Genomic DNA, 24572 nt, shown 5'->3' on the forward strand with positions numbered 1-24572 from the left:
AGACTTACAGAGGCTGTCACTGCTTAAAATACAGTATGCACAGAATAGATAAACCTGATCAGCACATCAGACCCGGTGAATGCAAACAACATGTTCTTCCCGATAATACCCCAAGATTTCCATCTCCCCGAGGCAGCTATTTTATTAATGCTTCCAGGTATGAGTTTTTCCTTCAGCTGTTTAGATAAGATTACTGTACTGCCTTTGCAGCTTTAATCTCTCCTTCATACAATCTCTGGGTTGTAAAGGAAGGACAAATAATGAGGACAAGAGAGGAAAAATTACTCTCACATGATATATAAAACAACACTGGGTGGCCCTGGATGTCTTTTGGTGGCAGCCTTGTCAGATTCATTGGCTACGTAGCATTAGAACGAGGCCAAATGAGCATTATAAAAGAAAGTTGAGGGAGAAAGCTAGGAGGAGCCCATGGTTAAATAAAAACTCGTACTCAATGGTTAAATAAAAACTCATAGTCATACCCAAAGTGCTGCTCTTTGGGCTCTCTTCTGCCCCATGGACAACAAGCTGTCACAGAATGGGATTACATTCACAGCATAAATTGTAATGCAATACACAGCATAAGGTGAGTGGGTGAGATTTCTTTTTTCCCAGCCAGCTCAAAACTTGCCAAAATGCTGGAAAACAATCCCTTTTCCCCCATGGTTTTTCATGTTTAATAAAAAAGTCAAGTTCCTACCAAACTCCTGCCCTTATTTTCTTCCATAAACCAGCACAGAAGCCTCTGTCTAAATCCCCAATACATTGTTCATGCTTTTGAAAATGGAATGCGATCATTTCTCCCATAAATATTTTAGAAATGTTTAAAGCAAAAACAGAACATGCGCATGTGAAGGTTTTGTGAAGAAATGCTATTACTCCCATCTCCGAAGTGAAAAATGAAAGGAAGAAAAGACGAAAAATACTTCTTCACATATGGTTGACAGCCATTTCAAAGATTGGTTTTTATTCATCAGAAACTTGATTAGCAGTGTCAAAGAAGGTGCATGTGAAAGAAACTAACAGGACATCAAAAATTAATTTTTCAGAGGATCCCGATCTAAAACCCGATGCCGAACTCGAAACAACAGAGTTCTGTGTGCCTTTAAAGTGGCTGTTCGTGCCGGCATCCCGGGAAATTCCGATTATCCCATCATTGGCCATGGGGGGTGAGCTATTACCCCCCGTAGATAGGGCTCGCAACTTGGGGATCCTTCTAGATTCACAGCTCTCTTTGGAAGAGCATATTGGAGCTGTGACTAGGGGGGCCTTTGCCCAGGTTCGCCTGGTGCGCCAGTTGCGGCCCTATCTAGACCGGGATGCCTTGCGTACAGTCACTCATGCGCTCGTGACCTCTCGTCTGGACTACTGTAATGCTCTCTACATGGGGCTGCCCTTGAGGTCCACCCGGAGACTTTAACTGGTGCAGAATGCAGCCGCGCGAGTTGTCTTGGGGGTTTCCCGATACTCCCATGTTACACCTCTGCTCCGCGAGCTGCATTGGCTACCGGTTGCTCTCCGGGTGAGGTTCAAGGTCTTAGTGACGACTTACAAAGCCCTTCATGGCATGGGTCCGGATTACCTATGGCAACACCTGTGGCCGGTGTCAACTTCCCTCCGTCTAGTGCGCTCCCACAGAGAGGGCCTCCTTAGGGTGCCGCCGATCAAAGAATGCCGATTGGTGGCCCCCAGGGGGAGGGCGTTCTCTGTGGGCGCGCCAGACCTTTGGAACCGCTTACCGGTTGAGCTCCGGATGGCCCCCGACCTTCGCTCCTTCCGGCGCGATCTTAAAACCTTCTTTTTCGAACAAGCTGGCCTGGTCTGATGGGATGGGGTTGGGTTTTTATAAATAGCTCTAATTTTAAGATGTATTAATTATTATGGGCATAATGGTTTAATTGCTTTTAATTTTTGTATTCGTTTTTTTACTATGTATTGCCCTGTTCACCGCCCTGAGTCCCTAGGGAGAAGGGCGGTATACAAATTAAATTATTAAATTATTAAATTAAAAGTTTTGGATGTGATATCCAGAAACTTCTAAATAATGCTGTTAAATTATAATAGAATGAGTAAAGCATTATATGCATCGTTGACAGCAATAATGCGAACTGTATTTTTTTTTAATAATATAAAAATTATATAAAATCAATTTTGGCATTTCTTCTTGCTTCAACTTTTTTTTTTTGGAGTGCAATCTTTGATATGCAGCTCAGTGGTCAAATACAGTTCTTGATTCAGAGAAAGGTGTGCATTCCGGCTTTAAAATGAACAGCATTCGGCAGTATAGTAAATACTTTGCTTAATCTGTTAGAACAGGAAGAAAAAAAAACCTCAGTGAGAGTTTTCTGTGCTCCTTTGGCCTCTTTTAGGCAAGACTGAGCTAGCCTGTCTGTTGAAGTTGTCCAGAATCGTGGCTAACAACTTGCTTGGTTCAGAGACTTCAGAGGACACTGAGGACATTATGCACTGGGCAGCCTTCACTGCCGCATGATTATCAGAAAGGCGAGCGCAGACTTGAATGTCAAATAGTCCCAAGTTTGTTTGCAACTCTAACTCATTCCTGGCCAGAAGCTCTTAATGACTTTCTTGTAGGTATTGAATGTGTCAGCAGGAATGGGGAACAAGTGGTAATTGTATTTCACTGAAGTGACCAAAAAACTACTACAGGAAATCGAAGACAATAGGAGTCCCTCTCCAGATTTTAGGGATAAATGGTATTTTACAATGCATTGTTGAAACTATAATGAACGACATGGCTGAGGAAACCTGAATTTGTTGGGTTTTTTACGATGCTAATGTTTTAGCCACTCTTGGAGGCTTTTCTTAAAGCAAAATACGGGCCACAATACAGGTAGTCCTTGACTTACGACCACAACTGAGCCCGAAATTGTTCCTGCTAAGTGAGACATTTGTTAAGTGAATTTTGCTCCGTTTTACGACTTCTCTTGCCACAGTTGTTAAGTGAATCACTGCAGTTGTTAAATTAGTAACATGGTTAGGGGTGAACCTGGCAAAGGGTCATAAATGTAAGTCAGTTCCTAACTGTCTGAATTTTGATCACATGATCATAGGGATGCTGCAACAGTCGTAGGTGTGAAAAAAGGTCATAAGTCACTTTTTTCAGTGCCATTGTGACTTCAAACGGCCCCTAAAGGAACTGTTGTAAGTCGAGGACTACCTACCTGTATAGGCTGCAAATTATTTTAGTCAAGAAAAAAGTGGCAGCATCAAGTACCAAAATATATAGCTACAGGACCCTGCAAAGATGAATATGAATAGAACGAACTTGGCTGTGATGCTCTAGCTAATCTGGGGGGGAAAAAACCCTGCTGAAGATAAGAGGCTGTGACACACCATATCATGTCCTTGAAGCAAGAGCTTTGGCTGCTGCAGTGCAATCTTTCTATATTTTGTCACATGGGAAGCCACGTGCAGGCAAAAGCAAGAGACTGGAAAGCATCAATTTGTCAAAGCTAGACTTGAAAAATATGGATAAACACAGAAGTTTTAGCTAATTAAGGGGGGAAAATTCTACTTCCACAGTTTTGACTCTGTTGGAATAGAGAGAAAGCAGTGGAGAGTGTTTCTTTTGTCTTATGCATGAAACACATGGACTGAAAAATGAAGCTGTGAAATGGTAAAGAGGGCCATCTTGCCTTGCAGTCACTTCCCCAGAAGCAGGATTGTATACACAGGCACAAATATATACATAAAAAAAAATCTTTTCGGAACTCCTTTAATAAAATTCATTTCATAAAGGGCCGTAGAGAATTGGATCTGAGGATTGTAGGAGTTCTTTAATTAACCAATTAATTGAAGAACCGAAACTGTAAGGGACCACAATAAAACCCTCCAGATTAAAATGTATAATAAATACAGCTAATACCTTAAAAGTAATTCCATCTATCTGGCATTCCCTTTACCCTTCATAAAGATCTTGGCGTGTGAAAAACGATTGAAAAGAATCTGGACTAAACCAAGGACAACTGTGCACCTTTAATGGTTTGGTCACTGGGGCCCAAAACAGCTTACAATTCAGAAAGAAATAGCTAGCTGAAATCAGATAAAAGAACATTATTGAGTGAAAGAAAATGGAAATTAACTCACCACAGAGCTTGCTCCAGTGGGAGTGTCTGTTCCACCCCACCCCCCACCCCCCTTTACACAGGACCCTTATCCATGGACCCTATTTGAATGGTCCTGTGCTCTCATTCCAGAGAGTAATAATTACCAAATGCTCTATACCAGGGCTTTTCAACCTTTTCACCCATTGTACCACTTTTAGGATATGGTAACATCCGAGTACCACCAGTCACCTAGCAAGGTGTCAAAAACATGACCAAAAAAAAAAGGAAAAAAGTGATGAAGTACAGGTGCTCCTTGACTTACAAAAGTTCACTTAGTGACTGTTCAAGGTTACAATGGCACTGAAAAAAGTGCCCCGCAAGCCACAGCCGAGCAAGACACCGGCCTGCCCACCTGGCGGCGCTCTTCCTCCTTTCTGAGGTTTTCATTGCTGTGAGCATTTCTGTTGAGGATTGGCAGCGGGGGTGGGGTGGGTTGTGTTTAGTTTTTATTCCCCCCCATCTTCTGGGTGGTTGCAGCAGGTTTTGGTCACTTCACATGACCCTGGGACACTGTGACCATCATAAATATGAATCAGTTGCCAAGCATCTGAATGTAAATCACAAGACCCTGGAGATGCTGCAATATTCCAGCTGATCGGCGCTTCTTGTGGGCTCAGCAGAAGCACCAGGATCAGCGCCGAGCTCCAGCTGGAGCCTGGCACTGATCCTGGCGCTTCCACTGAGCCCTGACAGCCTGAAGAAGTGCTGATCCTGGCGCTTCCGCTGAGCTCTGACAGCCCTGCAGCTCCAGCCATCTCTCGCTCAGGCCTGTGCAGTGCTGCCACCGGTTCAGCTCATTCCCCTCCCCCGCTACCATTTTTCTAGGATGGTCGCGTACCACCTGCCAGGTGCCAATGTACCACAGGTGGTACCCGTACCACTGGCTGAAAAGCCCTGCTCTATACCAGGCATGTCAAACTCGCGACATCACACGATGTACAATGACTTTTTCCCCATTGCCGGCAGTGGGGTAGGCACAGTTTTGGCATGACACATCCGGCCCACAGGCCGGCAGTTTGACATGCCTGCTCTGTACAAACAATTGAAGCTGAGAAGATTGTTGAGACAGTTACCTTTAAGTTAAGACAATAGGAGGGGATTCTGGGTGAGAAATGGCTCATAAAGTAGTTCAAAACGTCACACACACCTCTCAAAACCACCCTCACTTTTTAAAGCACAGCTTGTGGGTTCATTTTGGGTAATCAAAAGAATGTCTATGCATGTAGCTGGACCTCCATTCAAGGGTTATCAGTCCACTTCCCTGTGTTGCTCCAATGGTGTCCCTCCTGCAGAAACTCATCTGTTTAGTTTCCTGATAAGCAAGGACCCTGATAATGCTGATGACAGGCCGGGCTTATGGAAGAAGAAATGGAGGAGGAGTTGATACCGTTTGAGAACAATGTTGGGGGGAAGGGTAGCACTTTTGCAAGTTTCTTTGCAGAGAACCAACTTTTAATCCTTTTATGTAGATTGCATCTTGCACACCCACTACTAAGCTTGTGAAAATCACTTGATGTGGATCCCTCTGCTCTGCTGCTGCCCTAGAAACGCACGCAGGCACAGGCATGCCCTGAAAGCCCACCAAGCGATTAAGCCTCCAAGCTGTTCAACTCTTTTAAGGAAAAGATGCAGAAAGATACTTTGCTCACCAACAAAAGGCCTGGCCAAATTGTTTGCACAGGAAATATACACGCAGTTTAAATAACAAATACCACATGCCAAGATCTTTATGAAGTCCTTTGCAGGGCTGCGATTCAATGATTTCCAAGCGTTTAAACGTTACTCTATAACTCTTCAGGCCAGGGAGGCTAATTCAATATAAACTGTTTATACCACGAGATCAAGTTATATAAAAGTACATTACTGTATTTAAATGAGTTTTGACCTGGTTTTATTTATTTAGGTTCAAATTCCCCTTGCTATTTGCTTTTAATTTCTTGCCTTTTTTTTACCCCAGAGAAAAGTGGATTGCAACATTCCCAAGAGTACTGTAATAGAGTCCCCAAGCTCCACGTCTTAGAGACTCACTCTTCACTATGAATGATCATAATTTGTACAGTTAACCTAGGGCAGTTTTTCCTGATAATGTCTCCTGTGTATCAGTGGAGTGATATTCTCTACTCCCTTGAAGATCTGCCAAAGGAAGCATTATTCAAACTGCCATTAAAAATAAATGGAGCAGATTATTTGGTTGCCAGGGAGATTTTTTTTTAAAGCGGCAGTATTTCTCTCTAATTTTAGCATTCATTTAAAACAAAAGTTTTTGAAATATTATAAAGCAGCCCAAGAGGTTAAAATAGCTTTCACAAACCCAGTGCCCTTAATATATGATGGGTTCCAGAAGACTGGCTGGATATAGGAGTTACAAATCGGATAGGTGTGGGGACTACTAGGTTGGGGAAAATTGGGTTGTGAGAGGGAAATACATGACAATAATTATTGAAGGTGACGATACCATGTTTTTAAGACTTGCATTCTTCTTAGAGTTTTCATAAGCTGGACTGTCTTAGGAGACTCCTTTAACGATTGTAGCAATAAATTAACAAGATTTTTTGTTGAAAATGCTTATCAGTTTGATCTTCATTGCACCTACTTTAATTTGGAAGTTAATGCTGATTGGATTTAACTGATTATAGGACGGTGGTAAAAGGTGTGGTGAGGGTTCCGTAGGAGAAAAGGCCACATTGGCATTAAATCTCTTGAATAGCACTGAAGAAATTCAAAGGGCATTAGTCCCAAATTGGATTATTATTTTTTTGCAGCCAACCTTTTAACTGAAAAGGTAACACACCAAAAATGTGTGTAATTCTGTCAAGTTTTAAAGCATTTTATATTCAACGTGAGATTACAAACCCTCAAATAATCCTATAAACTAAAGCAATATTATTGTCTACATGCTACCAATTATGACTGGGGGATAACTAAGATAGTGTGACTTCCCTAAGGCTACCAAGCAACTTCCTGATATGGGCAAGATTGAAATCAGGAAGTCCTCTAGAGCAGGGGTGTCTAACCTTGGCAACTTTAAGGCTTGTGGACTTCAACTCCCAGATTCTCTAGCCAACAATGCTGGTTGGAGAATTCTGGGAATTGAAATCTACAGGTTATGGCAGGGGTTTGTTTTCTGAACTTACTGTTTAGCTCCCAGACACTTTGTTACCAGACTAGGTAACATCTTCAGCAGGGTTTAGGGTAAAGTGTCTTGTTTGGTTTCCTTCTCTGTTTATATAGGTCCTGTATGATGTTGTGGTTAGTAGGTTTGTATGCTTGGGAGGTGCAAACCTCAACTGGTGAGAAGGTGGTGGTCTCTCTGGTTGATTGGTATTTCGGATTGTTCATTTTCTTATTGGTTTATATGGTGGTTCTAATTTGATATGTCTGCACCAAAATCTACAATTAGCTACAAATATTTGCGAAGTCTACAGTCTTAAAAGTTGTCAAGGTTGGACACTCTTGTTCTAGATATTAATACATATGAGGCACTCTTCCCCATTTAAGTTTGTTGGGACACCAAATTTATCTTGGCTAGGAATCTGAGACTTGTAGTCACAATATGTCTGGAAGATGCCAGGTTGGGGAAGACTGTTTCAGAATATTGTCCACATGAAAGTTGAGTCTGAAGCACCTCACTAATTTATAGACCTCTGTATCCTCAGGTATGCGTATGTGTTACTTATATATCTTGTTTCCTTTTGATAAATTCATGTTAATTATAGAAGGGGGAGTTTTTGTAAACACATTGAAAGGCCCATGGCTAGAATAGGAGCTGGATTGACAAAACAGAGTGCTGAGCATTTTCAGAAAGAAGGAAAGTGAAGATCTGATTTAACTTAAGATGTTGGCTAAATTGTTACCCTCACCATTATGGTCAGCATTTTTAGAACATGAGATTACTGTGGTATTCCCCTTCCAGTGATAACTGATCGTTCTATTTATAATAACGTATGCAGGCACACATTCAATTAAGAGTTAATTAGATGGGTACAACAAATGCTCACAACACCATTAGCTCAATACAAATAGAAACACTAAAAAGCATAGTTTTTTCAGAGATCTTTCCCCGATAAGGGGGAAAATGTCAGTTTTTAAAAACAGAAGTAGAATAACAATAGAGTACTGAAAAATAAGTAAAACCCAAACAAGCAAAGCCTGTACTCAGAGAACTGAATGACTCCTTAAGACTTTTCCAGCTTTAAGAGAACTGTTATAATGTGCCGTTTTCAATATTGATGATTTGAGAGGAAAAAATAATTAGTAAGAAAGAGATATACAGATTATATCTTTTAGTACTCAATACTATTTTATAGTAAAAAAGATGGTGAAATGGGCTAAGTCAGGCATGTCAAATTGCCGGCCTGCGGGCCGGATGCATCACGCTAAAACCACATCCACCCCATTGCAGGCAATGGGGAAAAAGTCCCGATACGTCGCGTGACATCACGTGATGTCGCGAGTTTGACATGCCTGGGCTAAATGTTTGATTAAGTATTGGGGGGGGGGGAGAAATATAAAATCACCTACCAGGAACTCTGCCAAAATATTTCTGAATAGTTTGCATTTATAAGCACGTGTATATATGTGTACAGACACACACTCTTTCTCACACACATACATATAAAACAGCAATATATAACAGCTATAGCAAATCATGCTTGATACCTTTTGACTTAATATTATGTGTAAGACATTAAATTTCTGACTTGAACATTTTTGTTCAGCTTAAGGGCAACACAGAGACATGCAAACCCATTACATTTCTTAACAAGGTTTCAACATATGGCTGGCTAGAAGCTTAATGATACAATTGAGCATCTTACCTTGAAACTGTGAACCTTCTCATATTTTGGAATGTGTTCGTTTTCTTTCAGAGTTGCTCTTCTGACAAGGGATGTCAGCTGCGAATAAGCAAAGAGTTTAAGAGGTTGCCAGATTGTCACAGATGACTTTTGCAAGCCTAGCCGCATTCCCAAGGCTGCTATCAATAAATCTCTTTGACGGCTCTCCTGTTTCAAGTTGTGAACAGCAACTCTATTAGCTTTTTGCCCTGACCAAGACTCTTTGGAGGGCATTTTGAAAGAGGCAGGAGAGAAGAATATCCCACACAGAAAAATAAAAAATAAAAATCACCACACAAAACCCTAAGCACCCTTGGTACTTATTTCAAACAGAACTAAAGCAAAATAAAAGCAGTATCACCCTCAAATCAAATTGTAGAGAGTATTTGTACTGCTGATGCTACAGTTTCTTCTCATCTGCAGTAGACTTTAAAAAAAAAAGCTTTCTAATTTAAGCTTGAAAACTTGTAGGTCTGAATAGCCACAGCAAGAGTCACTGTTAACAAAAGACAGCCCACAGTGTCTTCATCCATTTACAAATTCATGTAGCAATTGTCAAATAAGAAGGACTCTAGGCTCTCCTCTCTCCTATTCAACCATCCTGATAATGATTTTGTATCAAAAGATGTTCTCATGCAGCATATAATCAGTTTCCACTTAATGGATCCTTTCTAACCTCAGTTTAGTGAGGGGGGTGGATGGGGGGGAGGTGGGCTTAAACTGGCAGCAATGTATCAGGATTGGTTAGATTAGGAGAATATGAAACCAATGAAAAAGCAGCAGAAGAATTTAAGCAGCGTGCCACTCAACTCTCTCATTTCCCCCCCTCCCACATCTTGCTCGCTCAAAAGAGAAGGAACAAAAAAAAATCATCAGGAAGATTATGAGAAATAAATGAGTCACACATCATTAGAAAATGGCATCTCTGCCATTTAAAGGCTAAGGAGACTGCAGTACACTTTTTCTCCCCCCAAGCATTAAGACTAAAGACCTAACTGAAAAGCCTTGTATCATGTGGATGCTTTAAATGAAATTTAATAGGACTATTCATAGCTTATTCACAGCTTCATACATGAAGTCATCTGTCCTGCTTTGTTTACAGTATACCGCTTCTGTGATATTCATAGCCCTTTCTTGCACTTCATTTAGTCCTTTTGTTATAAAAAGTACTTCACCAGGGTTTTCCTAGCCATTATATAATGATTCTTAATACATTCAAAAGAATGGGAAAGAAGGAATCCGACATTACTTGCTATTTATATTTAGCCAACCTAAATATATAAAAACGACTTTTGATTGAAATCCCCCGGACTTGCCAATAGGTTCCCAGGTGCTCAAAGGGAATGCTATATACATTTTCAACAAGCTGAAGAAGAAAGGGCAGTATGATACTTCATTTTGCAAGCAAGCAAAAGAAATTAAAATAGCCCATAAATGGGATAACAATTAATAATAATAATAATAATAATAATAATAATAATAATAATAATAATAATAATAATAATAAGTTGGAAGGGACCTTGGAGGTCATATAGTCCAACCCCCTGCTAAGGCAGGAAACCCTATACCATTTCAGACAAATGGCTGTCCAGTCTCTTCTTAAAAACTTCCAGTTTTGGAGCATTCACCACTTCTGGAGGCAGGTTGTTCCACTGATTAATTGTTCTAACTGTCAGGAAATTTCTCCTTAGTTCTAGGTTGCTTCTCTCCTTGACTAGTTTCCATCCATTGCTTCTTGTCCTGCTCTCAGGTGCTCTGGAGAACAGCCTGGCTCCCTCTTCTTTGTGGCAGCCCCTGAGATATTGGAACACTGCTATCATGTCACCCCTCACCCTTCTCTTCATTAAACTACACATACCCAATTCCAGCAACCGTTCCCTATATGTTTTAGCCTCCAGTCCCCCAATCATCTTTCTTGCTATTCTCTGTACTCTTTCTAGAGTCTCGACATCTTTTTTACATCGTGGTGACCAAAACTGGATGCAGTATTCCAGGTGTGGCCTTACCAAGGCATTGTAAAGTGGTATTAGTACTTCACGTGATCTTGATTCTATCCCTCTGTTAATGCAGCCTAGGACTGTGTTGCCTTTTTTGGCAGCTGCAGCACACTGCTGGCTCATATTTAAGTGATTGTACATTTCAATCACTTCATTTCAATATATTTCTGTCCCCATAAACATTAATTCGCCACTTCCATCTATGGAAGGGTGGGGGTATAGTCCCCTCCTTTCTCACTTTCAGAGGATTTTTTGCTTCTTGGGGATCTTTTCCAGGTAATCAGTTACAAGATAGGAGAGAGAAGATCAATATTCTCACCCCAGTTCCAAGCATGCTGTTCACAGTTGTTCTGGTTAATGCTTTTGGACTTCAGCTGCCAGTAGCTTGGGCTAATCAGCAAGGTGTGGCTAGCCTTTCTTTGTGGGGTTAGAGGGCTTCCCTCAGATCAAACATATCAACCGCCCTCATTCAGCAATCAGCAGGAGGGGCGTCTTTCTTTGTCACCTCTCTGGGATGACCTTCGACCCATTTAGGGTCCCCTGGCAGGGTGAAACCAGTTGTGGGGTGCGGAGCCCCAAAATCCCTCAGGTGCATTGCTATGACCCAAGACCAGAAGGCTTCTTAGCTCAGGTGTTAATTGCCTTGACGGTATTTCCTCCACTGATTTGGACTAAGATCTTCTTTGCTCTATTCACTTATAAAATGTTTCTTGACATAATAATAATAATAATAATAATAATAATAATAATAATAATAATAATAATAATAATAATAAGAAGAAGAAGAAGAAGAAGTTGGAAGGGACCTTGGAGGTCATCTAGTCCAACCCCCTGCTAAGGCAGGAAACCCTATACCATTTCAGACAAATGGCTGGCCAGTCTCTTCTTAAAAACTTCCAGTGTTGGAGCATTCACCACTTCTGGAGGCAGGTTGTTCCACTGGTTAGTTGTTCTAACTGTCAGGAAGTTTCTCCTTAGTTCTAGGTTGCTTCTCTCCTTGACCAGTCTCCATCCATTGCTTCTTGTTCTGCTTTCAGGTGCTTTGGAGAATAGCTTGGCTCCCTCTTCTTTGTGGCAGCCCCTGAGATATTGGAACACTGCTATCATGTCATAAAGAAAGTGTTAAGGTTTTATAGAAGCTGCAATGCACAGAGATCCAAAAGATCAACTGGGTAAATAGAAATGAGTTCTTTCTTTTAATTACAATGTGGTCACTAAATGAAAAAGATCCCCTTGTGCTTTTCAGAGCTTTGTCTTGCCGATAGGATTCTTGGGTGCAGAAGCCGATTGTGGTCACGCAGAGTTAATCTGCTTTTGTCAGATGATACTTTCATCTCATTGTAAGACGCCACTCCAAGACTACAAAGCAGAAAACAACACAACACAACACCAGATTTCTGTACTCGTGCACACGTGTAAACACGAAATGCACACAAGCTAGATCCCATTTAAATGGCATACCTATCTCTAAATTATTCCTTGTCCCAAAGAATAGTTGTAAGTGGAAGTCTAAGGCTTTATCATTCATTAGTTCTACATATATTTCCAAGAAAATACTGATAGGCATTTCTGGACCATTTTCAATTAATGTGGTATGGTATGTAAAGCAGAGGTCCCCAACCTTTTGAGCACCAGGGACCGGTTCTGTGGAGAGAGGTATTTCTGTGGCCTGGAGGGGGCGTGGTTTCAAGTACTGCCTGCATCCGGTGGGTGGGGCTTTGCTTGTCTGTGTGGACCGGTTTCTGGAATGCCATGGCCTGGTGCCAGTCCACGGACTGGGGGTTAGGGACCCCTGATGTAAAGTATAGAAGCAAACCAATTTTTTTAAAAAAGCATAATACAGGTAGTCCTTTAACATGATCATAATTAAGTCCGGAATTATAGTTATAAGTTGTGGCGGTCATTAAGGTGTCACCACGTGACCATGCTTGATTTGATGACCTTTTTTATGGCGTTCGTTTAGTGAACTCTGCGGTCATTAAGCAACCCAATTTTCCCCAATGTTTTTTTTTGCCAGAAACTAGAATTAAATGCCAACTTCCAGCAAAAAAAAAAAAAGGCCCGAATCAGAATCATGAGATTCTGCTGTAAACAGCTGTAAATGCAGATCCAAGATTTAAAATGTCTGGGACTGCTTTCATGGATACACTTTTCTTTTTCTGCTCCATTTTTCAAACTATCTGCCCTTGAGGCAATATTAGGTTCTCCCAAGATGATCATCTCTATTTATAAACTCCCTTGAAATCTACTTCAAAAGAAATGAGATTACACAAGATATCTAAGGGTAAACCACAAGGTGTGAACAAGGTTTGGAAATAATTCAGAAATAATTTGACTTTATAGCAAAAAGCCATAAGAAAGAAAGAAGGTTATATGAAAATCCTGGGAGGATGGATACGTACATGCAAGAGATATAGAGAGAATATACATATTAGTTTGAAACAATAAAAGTGAACAGCTTCTGTTCAGTAATTCAATCTAGACTCAGTGCAATTCTGAAAACAATAATATTTCATTCAAATTGAAAATGTTCCTTATTACTCCTATATAACATGGCAATTTTAACAGGATCATCATGACTATTCAGAAATCAAGAAAGCCGCAGTAATGTTCACCAAATGTGAACTGATACAAATGTAAACATGAGATTTGGAATTAAAAAATGTCATGCAATTTAACAGATCTAACCATCCTTTCCTATGAAGATGCTTCACCCATATCAAATTTTTGTAGTGTTTTTCAAAAGCATATAAATGGACTTTTAACTAGATTCACATAGATATGAAAATTAAATTAATTAATCTACTTGACTTAACCAAAATATTTAATGCATTTTGCTATTATATATGGACATAAACATGAAACTAGAGTAATACATTTGTATTGTAATTAAAATTGCTAAGGTAAAATTATGTTTTGCTCTTAAATATTTATATTTAGTCAATTTATCATTTGCTAGAAAGAGGCTCGTTTTCCACAAATAAATGCATAAATTTATCCATTCTATGTTATATTGTCACTACACTGTCATCTTCATTCTGCAATAAAATGACCTAGTTTTGCCAACAGCTATTCTTTTAAATGATACCTTAAGTTGTCATCAACCAACATGATGTAGGATTATGTCCTATTACTTTTTACAAATAGCAAGTCAATGATTGCCTTCCATAGACAGATTACATTGCCTAGTGGGAATGCACAGGCATATGTGCTCAAAAGAATCCTTCCTGAAATATGGGAAACTGATGCAGTTCATGTCAATAATATGCTCCCTATATACATTATTACATGGTGCAAGAAGCAACCGCATGAACCACCAGGATGATGATGATGATGATGATGATGATAATAATAATAATAACAACAACAACAGCAGCAGCAGCAGCAGCAGCAGCAGCAGTAGCAATAGGCACCTTGGGTGCAATCCCAAAACAACTGGAGCACCACTTGAACACCATTGGCATTGCAAAAGGCGGCCTTACTAGGAACTGCTTCCATCCTGCGACGATATCTGTAATACCATCAAACATCCACATCTGTTTATCCCAGGTCCTTGTTAAGGACTCGCTAGGTAGACAAAAATACCAAATCCAGTCTGAACATCTGGCTGACTGTGCAATGATGAACAACAACAACAACAATAATAATGTTGGAAGGGACCTCCGAGGTCTTCTAGTCCAACCCCCTGCTCAGGCAAAAAATTCTATACTATTTCAGACAAATGGCTGTCTAGTCTCTTCTTAAAAACTTCCGGTGTTGGAGCATTCACAACTTCTGGAGGCAGGTTGTTCCACTGGTTAATTGTTCAAACTGTCAGGAAATTTCTCCTTAGTTCTAGGTTGCTTCTCTCCTTGACTAGTTTCCATCCGTTGCTTCTTGTCCTGCCTTCAGGTGCTTTGGAGAATAGCTTGACTCCCTCTTCTTTGTGGCAGCCCCGGAGATATTGGAACATATCCCTATTGGGATATCAACATGAAATGGCCACTTCTTTCTCTCAAATAATTATCTCTATGCTAGAATTTCTAGGGAACCAGATGAGAGCCTGTGTAACACGTCAAAGGCTCTTAAATACCTTTACTTAATGGGGAAGTTAAAACATTCAGCTCTTACAAATGTCTTGATAGGTAACTGATGGATCAAATACTTTGGTCCCCAAGAGTTTGAAATTATATTGGAAAACTCTGTACGTACAGTAGGTATCCTGTTGAAGGGCCATGCAAGTAGGGTGCTGCTTTTAAAAGAAAGGAGCATGAACAAGAATTGAATTTGGCCTTTCCTATTTCAACACTCTGACTCCATTTGAAAGGTCTATACTTTTGTAACAAATCATATTTGGGCAACTGCTTCTCATCCCATCCCACTCTGTTCCAGCTTTAGTCCTGGAAAACGAGTGATATCAGAAAGATATTGGCAGCTAAGTATGTTTCCTTCTTAAATAGCAGCATCCCTTTTGTCCTCATTTCTCTGAATAAGAATCAGCTAGATTAAACTCTACATGAATTCAGATCTGAGGCCGACTTTTCCTAGGACTCAGCACTATGTTAAACAGGGACTGTAGTAAACACCTGATCAGATCATCAGCTTCATTCCCCCACACACATACACCAAAGCCCCCTGTTTGATGAAACAGATTTTCTCTTGAAGCAGCTGACAGTACATGGCTGATTAGACTGCAAGATGCTGCAGAGCTCAAATGTAAGTAGCTTCAAAGATAAGGGTGCCTCATAATTAGCTAACAGGACCGGGCAAAGCTTTGACTGAGTCTTCACTTCAGGAAAGCTTTGACTGAGACATCCCTTTGAAGCAGCTTGCAAAGCAACATGGCTTCTGCTTCTAAAGACTGAAGGAAAGATATTATATTGCTTTGTTTTTGTGATATTTGGATGCTGGAACTACTAGTCAAAAGAAGGCAGCACTGGGCATGCCCTCCCAAGTTATGCCCTGTTGTCAAGGAGCAATAATTTTAGGGGCAGACAAGGGTTGAGAGAATATAGATAATTTGCAAAAAAATAAGCAAACCATGTGATGACCCGCTTTATGACTAACGCAACTGACCCAGATCTCTACAACAAGGAGATCAACAAGCTTCCCACAGTCTGCTCCAACGTTTCCAAAGCATTTGCTTTGTTCCTGGAAATACTTGTGTTTTGTGTACTTGTGTTTTGCTTCTAAAAATTATTTTCTGTTCTTGGATAGCAAACTAATAGTAGTATTAGTTTTACTTCATGATATGGACTCCTTTACCTCTACTACTTTTAATAAATACTGTTATTAAAGTCAGTTTCCATCAATATCTTATGCTTTTAATAAAACAGTAAAAGCAAGGGGGAAAAAAAAGAATAAGGAAAATGTAGCTTTTGTGATTAAAAAAAGCAGCAGTCAGAATGAATGAATGTTTTTTTTTTCCATTCTCTTTATCATCAGATTACATATGTATATCTTTCATCCTCAGTAACCTGCAGGAGAATTTACTGTCTTTCAAGGCAGATGAATTAAATGATGAAATATTTTTCAGACTTGGAAAAGTATAACTTTTAAGTGAATTACTTACTCTTTTTTCTACTATGTCATTGTCCCCTGCAGAATCTTTGCCATCAACCATATCTCTCACAGCCACAGGATGCTTCTTGTTTGCTGGCTCTCTGTTTAAAGTTGTATATCCTATGTGTTCATAAATTGGATTTATGGTCATCTTGGCAATGTATTCTGCTGCCTTGGTTTCAATATAAAGGGTGATCAATCCATCTGTCACCAGGTCGTGGATAGACTCAAAACGTTTCTCCCCAACAAAGTGTTTTCCATCATAGTAGAGTCTGAAATTTCTAGTTTGATTTCCAAATCTGCCTCAATGGAACAGAACAATAATATATACATTAAAAATAGGCAACTTTGGGTACGTTGTTTTCTAAAAAAAAAAAAAAAAAACCAACCCCCCCCCCTTAAGGCTAGTACATTCTTTCTATGGTTTTTGCATGCAGGATACAAAATGGTTAGTTCATTGGCTTCAATCATCTGCTTCTACTTTGCCCAAATCAGAGCCTCATTAAAACCGTGGACCTAAAGTCAAAGAGATGTTTGGTTCTGAAAAGACATGATTTGTTACTTAATGATCTCGAAGAGAAATTGACATGCACCTTTTTTTTTTTAAAAAAAATGTATTTTGCTTTTCAGTAAAAAATCGCCATAATCGAAATTTCTCTGTTGCAAAATATTACTGCTAAAATTATATGTAGAGCTATATTTCTGGTTGTTTTTTTTTTTAAAGAAAAGGTCATATAAATGGGGTTGAGTCCTGGTAGTGTGTTCAAAAGCAACAAGAAACATACTGTAGCAGAAAGTTCAAGGGCTAATCTCTAGGTTTATGTAAGCTTATGGAAGAAATCTCTCCACTTGAACATAACGTGCTTTTGTAGCACTATCAGGAGGAAATCTTATTCACATTTTCATCTGTGGTTCAGAAGAAACTGAGATGTCTGTAATAGTAAGGCAAATATGATTTAGGCCAGGGTTCTTCAAACATGGCCCTTTTATGACTTGTGGATTTCAACTCCCAGAATTCTTCAGCCAGGCATGCTGGCTGAGGAATTCTAGGAGTTGAAGTCCAAAAGTCATAAAAGGCCCAAGTTTGAAGACCCTTGAGTTAGGCTTTCAAGCTGATTTCCAAGCCTGAGTTCAGTAAATTTTGCCAACCTCTCAAATCCTGAATGAATAATTTCATCAGCTGTTGATACAGGGGATGTTGTTGCCCTGTTAAGAGGATTAATAGCAGGGGATGGGGATACTTATTAACCACAAGTTTCCTGATCAATTTCATAAGAATAATACCGCCATGTTATTCTTGTTAATTTTATCACGGTAGCTGGAATAATCTGTGGTCAAGGAGCATGATAATACTTTTTACCTTGCAACATTTAGCATTTATTTTCATATATTTTTTTAACATTGTATAAAAAAGATTGTAACACTGTTCTGAATGTGGGTGATTTGAAGCACTATTAAGAACTTTCACTGCTGAAGAATAAAATCAGAGAAGGAAAAAGCACTCTTGACTGACAATTATATGATAGTATCTGACTCTAACACAAGCCTGTGCACGCACATATATATTTAATGAAAAGATTGTTTCTTCTCCAAAGCATTTGTTCTGTATGCCATTCAAATTCCAAACTATAATTCCTGCTCTTTTATCTACTAATATGGAAGCTTTTTTTTTAAAAAAAGTGTTTTGCAAATACAGCAGAGAAATTTGAGATCTCTCTCCAAAATTATTTACCTTTGATCTTGCTTATTGTATTGTAAGATTGTAAAGAATAAGAGCGCCCTCAGCCTACCCGGGGAATATAGTATATCAGAAATGTTGCAAGTGAAGTCTTGAGCATCAGATTCCTGGTTACATATAAATAGTATGTACAATGCTATTATTAAATAATGCTAATAATATTGCTATTTCCTAAATCAAATACCAATTTCCAGACAGGTATAATGTTCATTAGCTCTGTGTATATCAGTGTATATGTGCCCCTATGTCTTCATTAGTTCATCAACTCAGATCAGAGTTGCATTATTTTCACTGAAAATATATTTAGGAGATGGGCTTATATTTCTCCTTAAAAATAATGACGAGACTTTTTTTAAAAATAGAGGGGAAAAACAGGCACACAAATTAGCTGTGATCTTCAGATTGATTTAGTTTTTTTAAGAAGATAAAAATGTACTTGGCGAAATAAACTATGTCAAACCATTAATCTATTGGAAAAGACATATGGCCGACATGGCATTGAAGGACAAGTATTGGGCTATGGTGTTTGGAGCCTCTTGTAGGTGTACGGCATATTTGTTTTGCTGTCCATATTGGTTATATCAATATACTTTTGCATGAGGGTGAAGGTTTGTTCTCCGAGCTTGTGGGTTGGTTTCTGAACGTCTCGTTACCAGGCTAGGTAACATCTTCAGCGGAGGTGAAACCAACCCCACAAGCTCGGAGGACAAACTTTCGCCCTCATCCTACACCCAGCTACAGATGTTTGCCACTATTGCAAACACTTTTGTATATTTGTCTTTATGCTATGAGCCACCCAGAGTTTGGCAGTGCCCTGGTTGAATAAAATACAATAAAATAATAAAATAGTTTGCATTTCTCTCAGTTGATATTCCCACCCACTGATCCACTATTAGTTTACATTAGAGATTTATTCAATGGATTAGAATTTCTGATACACACATATGTACATAGGTGTATTAAATGTAATGTAAAAATATATTACTACCGTTATTGAAAATTTTCACCATGATTAATACTAAATAATGACAGCTTTCATCATATTTTATCCGATTTAAGAAAGGGTTTTTGCCACCAAGAAATATAATTATTACACATTTGGAAATATTATTATGTTATTTAAGAAATGTAGAACCATTGTGACAGTTCTGTTTATTAAACAAGAACATAAGTACATACTGTATAATTGTGTGTACTTTATATAATAAGGATTATTAAAAAATACCATCGCAGAAACATGTCAAAGACCTTGACATTGTCTTCAAGACATTTTCAATGAACACTTTGTGTGTTTATTTGCAAGCTAAAATAAATACCTGTATTAAAAATTGCTTTCAATTGCCGTCTGGCTTTTATAGCTGATCAAAAGAATGAACTACAGTCCATAAGCTAGAAAATGGCATTCTGGCTTAAAAAAAAAGATGAATTGAGTCCTTGCATCTTGAGTTTCTGATCAAGTAGTGGGACTTAAAAGGATTTTCAAAAGTCATTTCTTTAGAGACAATCTGATTGCCAAATTTCTTTTTATTCCAATGGAAGTAAGCAGAGTGTTGGATGAAATAAGAGTAAGCCTGCCAGGAGAACAGAAATGAAATGTTACAGTCTCCTCCCACCAGTGATTTCAACTGGGAAGAAAATTGGCCATAGGATGGGAATAAGAAAGAGGAAGTACGGTACTTCATATTTCTCCTGCAAGATTTTTGTTTCTGTAGAATATGGCTGTATTTCCCCCCCACTCCCTTCAACATTTCATAATAATTACATCTGAAACTTTACACACACACACACACAAACACACACACACACACACACACACACACACAGAGAGAGAGAGAGAGAGAGAAAGAGAGAGAGAGAGAGAGAGAGAGAGAGGTGGGGTCATTCAAAAGATGAAATTTTATGATCTGGTGCTTCTGTCGCTATAGAATAGAATAGAATAGAATAGAATAGAATAGAATAGAATAGAATAGAATAGAATAGAATAGAATAGAATAGAATAGAATAGAATAGAATAGAATAGAATGAAACCTTGGAGGTCTTCTAGTCCAGCCCTCTGCTCGAGCAGGAGAACCTATATCGTCTCAGACAGGTGGATGTCCAGCCTCCATTATGTCCAGTCTCTTTATTAATGACAAAGAGCTCAAAACTTCAAGCAACCTAACAACAGAATGGCTTAGTCAGGCTCAAAAATAATTTACCTTCTCTGGCTGCCCCATGTACAGATACCGAAGAGTTACTTGTTGTGCCTTCAACAAGAGGAAGATTAACTATTGCTCATTTTAATACTGGTGCATCCAGAGGGCTGGGAATGCATTCTATGATTAATTGGGGCACACACCAAGAACATGGATTATAGGACATACAAAAATCGACAGGATATGTATAATTAGAATTCAAATTTTCAAAAATAGCTAAAATAGCATTCTTTTTACATTGTAACATTTCCAACAACTTAAGAATGGAATGTTCATGTATGACTTCTACATTCTCCAAATTCGTGCAACCTTTCCAGATTCGTTCACTCTCAGTTCAATTTATGATGTCATTACTCCAGCAACATTAGGATGGAGTAATTTACTTTTTTTTAACAGCTCTTGAAATATCTAATAAAATCTGATTGTTAATCAAGGAACACAACATCTGTTTTCAGCTATTTTATACAGATTTTAAAGCAAAGTAATTTTGATACTCAACTATTGGCAAAACAGCGATGATCACATCTGAAGGTCTTCAACTTTGTAATCAAATATTAATCTACCGCAGGGAATTATGCAAAAATCAGGCCAGAAACCAATTGCAAAAGCAGGTGCATGTTAATTTAAAATATTCCCTTGTTCCCTTACCCACCCCACTCCATTTTAAAAGAAATTGGTGTGTCTTTATCAGTTGAACAAGTTATTAAAGTTACTGTCCCATCGCATGTCAAGGACAATCTCTGTTTTAATGCTATGTATTTTTCCATGCTCCAAAATGAATTAAGGTAGAAATAAAAGCTATGCTTTAGATGTTGATTTTTTTCTTATTTTTGTAGAGACTTGCATAATGTACAACCCAACCATCCATCCATCAAATGTGAAGATCTAAATGAACTATAAAATGTCTTTATCAACTGTTCTAATTATTAATACAGTATACTACACTAGATTTAAAATTAATCTCTTGTTTTTCAATAATCTGTTTTTAGTTATGTTTATTACCTGCCCACAAAGCGTTACATTGGTGGTTAAAAGTTTGTGAACTCTTTTGAAGAATTTCCAATACTTCTGCAAATGACCTAAAGCATAATGTTTTCCTTTCAAGTCCTACAACTAGATCAGGGCTTTTCAACCTTTTCACCCATTGTACCACTTTTAGGATATGGCAACATCCCAGTACCAACAGTCGCCTAGCAAGGTGTCAAAAACTTGACCAAAAAAAAAAGAAGAAAAAAGTGATGAAGTACAGGTAGTCCTCGACTTACAACAGTACGCTTAGTGACTGTTCAAAGTTACAATGGCACTGAAAAAAGTGCTCCCAAAGCCACAGCCGAGCAAGACACCTGCCTGCCCACCTGGCGGCGCTCTTCCTCCTGTCCGAAGTTTTCATTGTTGTGAGCATTTCTGTTGAGGATTGGCAGCGAGGGTGGGGTGGGGTGGTGTTTGGTTTTTATTCCCCCCCTGCTGGGTGGTTGCAGGAGGTTTTGGTCAATTCCTGGCAAATAGATGGGGAAGAAATGGAGGTAGTGACAGATTTTATTTTCCTGGGCTCCAAGATCACCGCAGATGGGGACTGTAGCCAAGAAATTAAAAGATGCTTGCTCCTGGGGAGGAAAGCAATGGCAAATCTAGACAGCACACTAAAAAGCAGACATCACCCTGTCAACAAAAGTGTGTCTAGTCGAGGCTATGGTCTTTCCATTTGCAATGTATGGCTGTGAAAATTGGACCATAAGAAAGGCTGAGCACCAAAGAATTGAGGCCTTCGAACTGTGGTGCTGGAGAAGACTCCTGCAAGTCCCTTGGACCACAAGGCGATCAAACCGGTCAGTCCTAGAGGAGATCAACCCTGACTGCACTTTAGAAGGCCAGATCCTGAAGTTGAAACTCAAATACTTTGTCCACCTAATGAGAAGGAAGGACTCAGTGGAGAAGAGCCTAATGCTGGGAAAGATTGAGGGCAAGAGAAGAAGGGGACGACAGAGAATGAGGTGGCTGGATGGAGTCACTGAAGCAGTAGGCGTGAGCTTAAATGGACTCCAGAAGATGGTAGAGGACAGGAAGGCCTGGAGGAACGTTGTCCATAGGGTCGTGATGGGTCGGACATGACTTCGCAGCTAACATCAACAACTTAAAAGTCTTGTGAACCCTTTCTGGATCATTTTCCTCGGTACCCAAATGAATAATGTTGTTTGATGTATTTGTTTCACTGTGTTCTCTTCATCTAGTTCAGGGCTTTTCAACCAGTGGTACAGGTACCACCTGTGGTACATTGGCACCCGGCAGGTGGTACGCGACCATCCTAGAAAAGTGGTAGCGGGGGAGGGGAATGAGCTGAACCAGTGGCAGCACCGCACAAGCCTGAGCGAGAGATGGCTGCAGCTGCAGGGCTGTCGGGGCTCAGCGGAAGCGCCAGGATCAGCGCTTCTTCGGGGCTGTCAGGGCTCAGTGGAAGCGGCAGAATCAGCGCCAGGCTGCAGCTGGAGTTCAGCACTGATACTGGTGCTTCTGCTGAGCCCAGAAGAAGTGCCAATCAGCTGGAATGTTGCAGCATCTACAGGATCTTCTGATTTACATTCAGATGCTTGGCAACTGATTCATATTTAATGATGGTCACAGTGTCCCAGGATCATGTGAAGTGACCAAAACCTGCTGCAACCACCCATCAGATGGGAGGGGGAATAAAAACCAAACACCACCCCACATTTGTCTTAATGTTTAGTTTCAACCCAACTTTTGCACTCTCCTTCATCTTTAGTTCCTCGTCACTTTCTGCCATTAGAGTGCTATCATCTGCATATCTTGGGTTGTTGATATTTCTCCCGGCAATCTTAATTCCAACTTTTGATTCATCTAGCCCTGCCTTTCTCATGATGTGCTCTGCATATAAGTTAAATAGGCAAGGCGACAGTATACAGCCTTGCCGGACTCCTTTCCCAATTTTGAAGCAATCAGTGGTTTCGTGTCCAGTTCTCACTGTTGCTTCTTGGCCCGCATATAGGTTTCTCAAGAGACAAATAAGATGGTCTGGTACTCCCATCTCTTTAAGAACTTGCTACAGTTTGTTGTGATCCACACAATCAAAAGCTTTAACATAGTCAATGAAGCAGAAGTAGATGTTTTTCTGGAACTCCCTAGCTTTCTCCATGATCCAGCGTATGTTGGCAATTTGATGTCTAGTTCCTCTGCCTCTTTGAAATCCTGCCTGTACTTCTGGTAGTTCTCGATCCACATACTGCTGGAGTATAGCTTGTAGGATTTTAAGCATAACTTTACTAGCATGTGAAATGAGTGCAATGGTGTGATAGTTTGAACATTCTTTGGCACTGCCTTTCTTTGGAATTGGAATGTAAACTGATCTTTTCCAATCCTGTGGCCACTGTTGAGTTTTCCAAATTTGCTGGCAAATTGAGTGTAGCACTTTTATTGCACCATCTTTTAAGATTTTGAATAGCTCAGCTGGAATACTGTCACCTCCACTAGCTTTGTTGTTGCTAAGTTTTTCTAAGGCCCACTTCACTTCACATTCTAGGATGTCTGGCTCGAGGTCAGTGACCACCTCATCTTGGTTATCAGGGACATTAAGCTCTTTCTTGTATAGTTCTTCTGTGTAATTCTTAATCTCTTCTGCCTCTGTTAGGTCCCTGACATTTTGGTCCTTTATCATGCCCATTTTTGCATGAAACGTTCCCTTCATCTCTCCAATTTTCTTGAAGAGATCTTTGGTCCTCCCTATTCTATTGTTTTCTTCTATTTCTTTGCACTGGTCATTTAAGAAGGCATTATCTCTTCTAGCTGTTCTCTGGAATTCTGCATTCAATTGGGCGTATCTTTCTTTTTCTCCCTTGTCTTTCGCTTCCCCCCTTTCCTCAGCTATTTGCAAAGCTTCCTCAGACAGCCATTTTGCTTTCTTGCATTTCTTTTTCTTTGGGATGGTTTTAGTGGCTACCTCTTGTAGGATGTTGCGAACCTCTGTCCATAGTTCTTCAGGCACTCTGTCTATCAGATCTAATTACTTAAATCTATTTGTCACCTCTACTGTATATTCAACAGGGATATGATTTAATTCATACCTGAGTGGCCTAGTGCTTTTATTTTTTTTATTTTTATTTTTATTACATTTATATCCCGCCCTTCTC

General features: G+C 39.6%; 1 protein-coding gene across 1 annotated transcript in view; it reads right to left on the reverse strand.

The window, feature by feature from the left end:
* The window catches only part of CHN1 (chimerin 1), an 80198-nt gene that overhangs the window by 23241 nt on the left and 32385 nt on the right, over positions 1-24572 (reverse strand). The window contains exons 4-5 of the mRNA XM_083348542.1: positions 16511-16799; positions 8945-9022 (exon numbers count right to left, since the gene is read on the reverse strand). Coding sequence (XP_083204668.1) covers positions 8945-9022; positions 16511-16799 — 367 coding nt within the window. The remainder of the gene's footprint in view (positions 1-8944; positions 9023-16510; positions 16800-24572) is intronic.

The sequence above is a fragment of the Vipera ursinii genome (assembly GCF_947247035.1).
Source record: "Vipera ursinii genome assembly, chromosome: 1".
NCBI lineage: Eukaryota > Metazoa > Chordata > Lepidosauria > Squamata > Viperidae > Vipera > Vipera ursinii.